Raw genomic sequence first — 2,652 nt, forward strand, 5'->3', positions numbered from 1 at the left:
GCGCGGAGGGATGCAGGCCCTGATGCAGAAGGCTTTGTGATCAATGTGAGTCAGATGCACACAACTTTGTGACATTTATCTCCCTGTACTGTAAACTGTTGTAACTGACAGATTTTTCTCCTGACATTAGGTGGAAGAACACAAAACAACAAAAACATTCGGAATGGCACAAACATACCTAACCAAGGAGGAGTTTGCGTGGTTGGAGCGTTGGGTGGAGCTGAGGACCAGGCTCAACCCACCCAACGACTACTTCATTTGGACTATGTCGCAGACAGCAGTGAAAACAATGGGGAAAAACCTCAAAACGGTGTGGGAAGAAATGCAGCTGCCAGGAAGTCCCACATTCACCGACATCCGGACGGCGGTGACCACTTACGTGAGTAGTACAGACATTTCTAAAGCTATATCTTCAAAACAAAGTCCAATGGCTTTTCCGACACAGTCTGTTGCTGTCTCCTCATCAGGCACGCAATACCCAGAATAAGGAGGTGAGAGCGCAAATGGCCAGGTTGATGTGCCATGACATCTCGACTGCGGAAAAATTCTACGCAATCCACCTCAATGCTTCGCAGGCAAAAGTGTTGAGGGATAGGTTTGAAGAGTCCACCTCACCAGAATTCCACGCATCTGTAGCTCCACTGCCACAACTACCACAAGCTCCCTCACCAAAAAAAATAGCTCCACAGAAATCAGCACCTCCTACAACAAAATCAGCCACAGAGTCAGAGTCAAGCGAAGAAAGTTTTCTTGTACCTTACGATGAAGGTGGCTTATCATCGGAGGAAATTACACCACCGGAGTCGGAAAGCCGACCCCAGTCCAGCTCTAGTGATAGCGATGAGCCACAGGGAACACTGGGGGAGGCTGAACAACAGCCTCAGGGGATGCAGGGTGAGGAAACAGGGCCAACCTTGGCCACCAAAGAGCATAACCACCCCACCAAAGAACAGGGTGAGACTCAGCCAGGGGAGGAAGCGTGGTCGAGCTTTGCCACCGAGGTGATTAAAACCCCCCCCAAAGAACAGGGTGAGACTCGACCAGGGGAGGAAGCGGGGCCGAGCTTCGAAGAGGAGCTAATGGAAACACCCTCAAAGGTGAGTTATGAAAAGCATTTTGTGTCTGTGTAGCTGTAATCTGGAATATATTTACATTATCTTTCTCTCCCTACAGCGGGATAGATATCGCAAGCTCATGGTAAAATTGAGCCCGTTTACTAAGCAAATGCAAGATGCCAGAGTGATCTCTTCAAGGGCAAGAAGAGCTCTTTTAAGAGCTACAAAGAAAGAGATGGAAAAAGAACAAGAAAAGAAGAAAATGGAGGAAGAAGAGCAAGAGAAGAAGAAAGAGGGGGAGAAAGAGGGGGAGTAGAAATAGTGTGTTTGTATTTAGTTAAAAAGATCATTTAGTAGTTAGTTTTTGTGTGTTTTAGTAGTTATTTTTATGTTTAGATTTAAAGATGTTTAGATTTAAACATTTTGAGGTGTACCTTGGCTCATCTAACTGTCCAGTTCTTGTTTATACAGACCATAACCCACTTGTTTTCATTCAGCAAATGCGTAACTCCAACCAACGACTGATGCGGTGGGCTCTCTATCTACAATCCTTTCATCTAGAGGTAAAACACATCAAAGGTAAAGACAACATTTTGGCTGACACATTGTCCCGTTCAGTATGTTGCTGCTGAATGGTGTTTCAACCCACCGTACAGCATTTAAGGGTGGAGGTGTGACATGCCCCTGTGTCATTTTACCTGTCTAATTGTCTGATGTCCTCTCCTTTCAGCTGATTCGCTGCTGGGAGGATAATAAAAAGAAATGAGCTCCACCTGACAGACGAGCGTGCGGCCTGAGGGGAGAAGTTTGTTGGTCCAGCGCTCCAGCCTCGCCGCCGCTCCACTTTTTTCCTCCTTATAGATACCTGGTTTTGGCCTGAGAGTTGCCAGCCCCTCTTTTTCCGGTTTTTGGTTGCAGGGTGAGACCCTGGACCGGAGGGCAAGGGGAGGTTGCCCGGATCCGACGGTCAACTGCTGGCTGGTTCGGGTTTTCCTCCCACCTCTTTTGTTTTGTTTTGAAGTGGGGCTTCCTTTGTTTTGTCCTAACAATAAATCTGAGTTCTTTTTACAAATACCTTTTTGTCTGGACATTATATGTTGTGCGTCCTGGATATCCTAGACCCTGGGACCGTAACAGCCTTCTTTATTTCATTCTGAATTTCCATTTTTAAGTAAATTCACCTCAATGAGGTTTCCTTCACAGAATGCTTTTTTTCTTTCTGTTCAGCAAGTTTTTTTCAATAATTTTGTCATTCAGGGTTTACTATTACCATTACTATTACAGACCTGGGGTCTCATTTATAAAGGATTGCGTGGAAACCATACTAAAAGTGAACGTACAACCAAAATGCGGAAATGGCGTACGCCAAAAAAATTCAGATTCATAAAACAGTGCGTATGCACATTTCTGCACATCTTTCCTTTATAAATCACAACCGCACGTCAGAGTTTGCGCACGAGGTCCTCCTCAGGTTCTACCCTCTACACGCCCACACTCAACCATAAACGGTCAATGTAAAGTACCTCATGAATGTTAAGATGTATTTAAATCAGTCAGCTGATCAATGCCAACAAAAGTGATTGGTTCAGACACGCTC

The 2,652-nt window shown here is 45.4% G+C and overlaps 1 protein-coding gene across 1 annotated transcript; it reads left to right on the plus strand.

The window, feature by feature from the left end:
• On the plus strand, window positions 1–1,371 carry LOC106532549 (uncharacterized; the record flags this gene model as incomplete). Its single annotated transcript, XM_014028641.1, is given in 4 exon segments — window positions 1–45; window positions 131–379; window positions 468–1,097; window positions 1,174–1,371. Coding segments are annotated over 4 exon segments (1,122 nt in total), but the record flags the coding sequence as incomplete, so codon positions are not given.
• Window positions 1,372–2,652: the final 1,281 nt, after the last annotated feature.

The sequence above is a fragment of the Austrofundulus limnaeus genome, unplaced genomic scaffold, assembly GCF_001266775.1.
Source record: "Austrofundulus limnaeus strain Quisiro unplaced genomic scaffold, Austrofundulus_limnaeus-1.0 Scaffold791, whole genome shotgun sequence".
Taxonomy (NCBI): domain Eukaryota; kingdom Metazoa; phylum Chordata; class Actinopteri; order Cyprinodontiformes; family Rivulidae; genus Austrofundulus; species Austrofundulus limnaeus.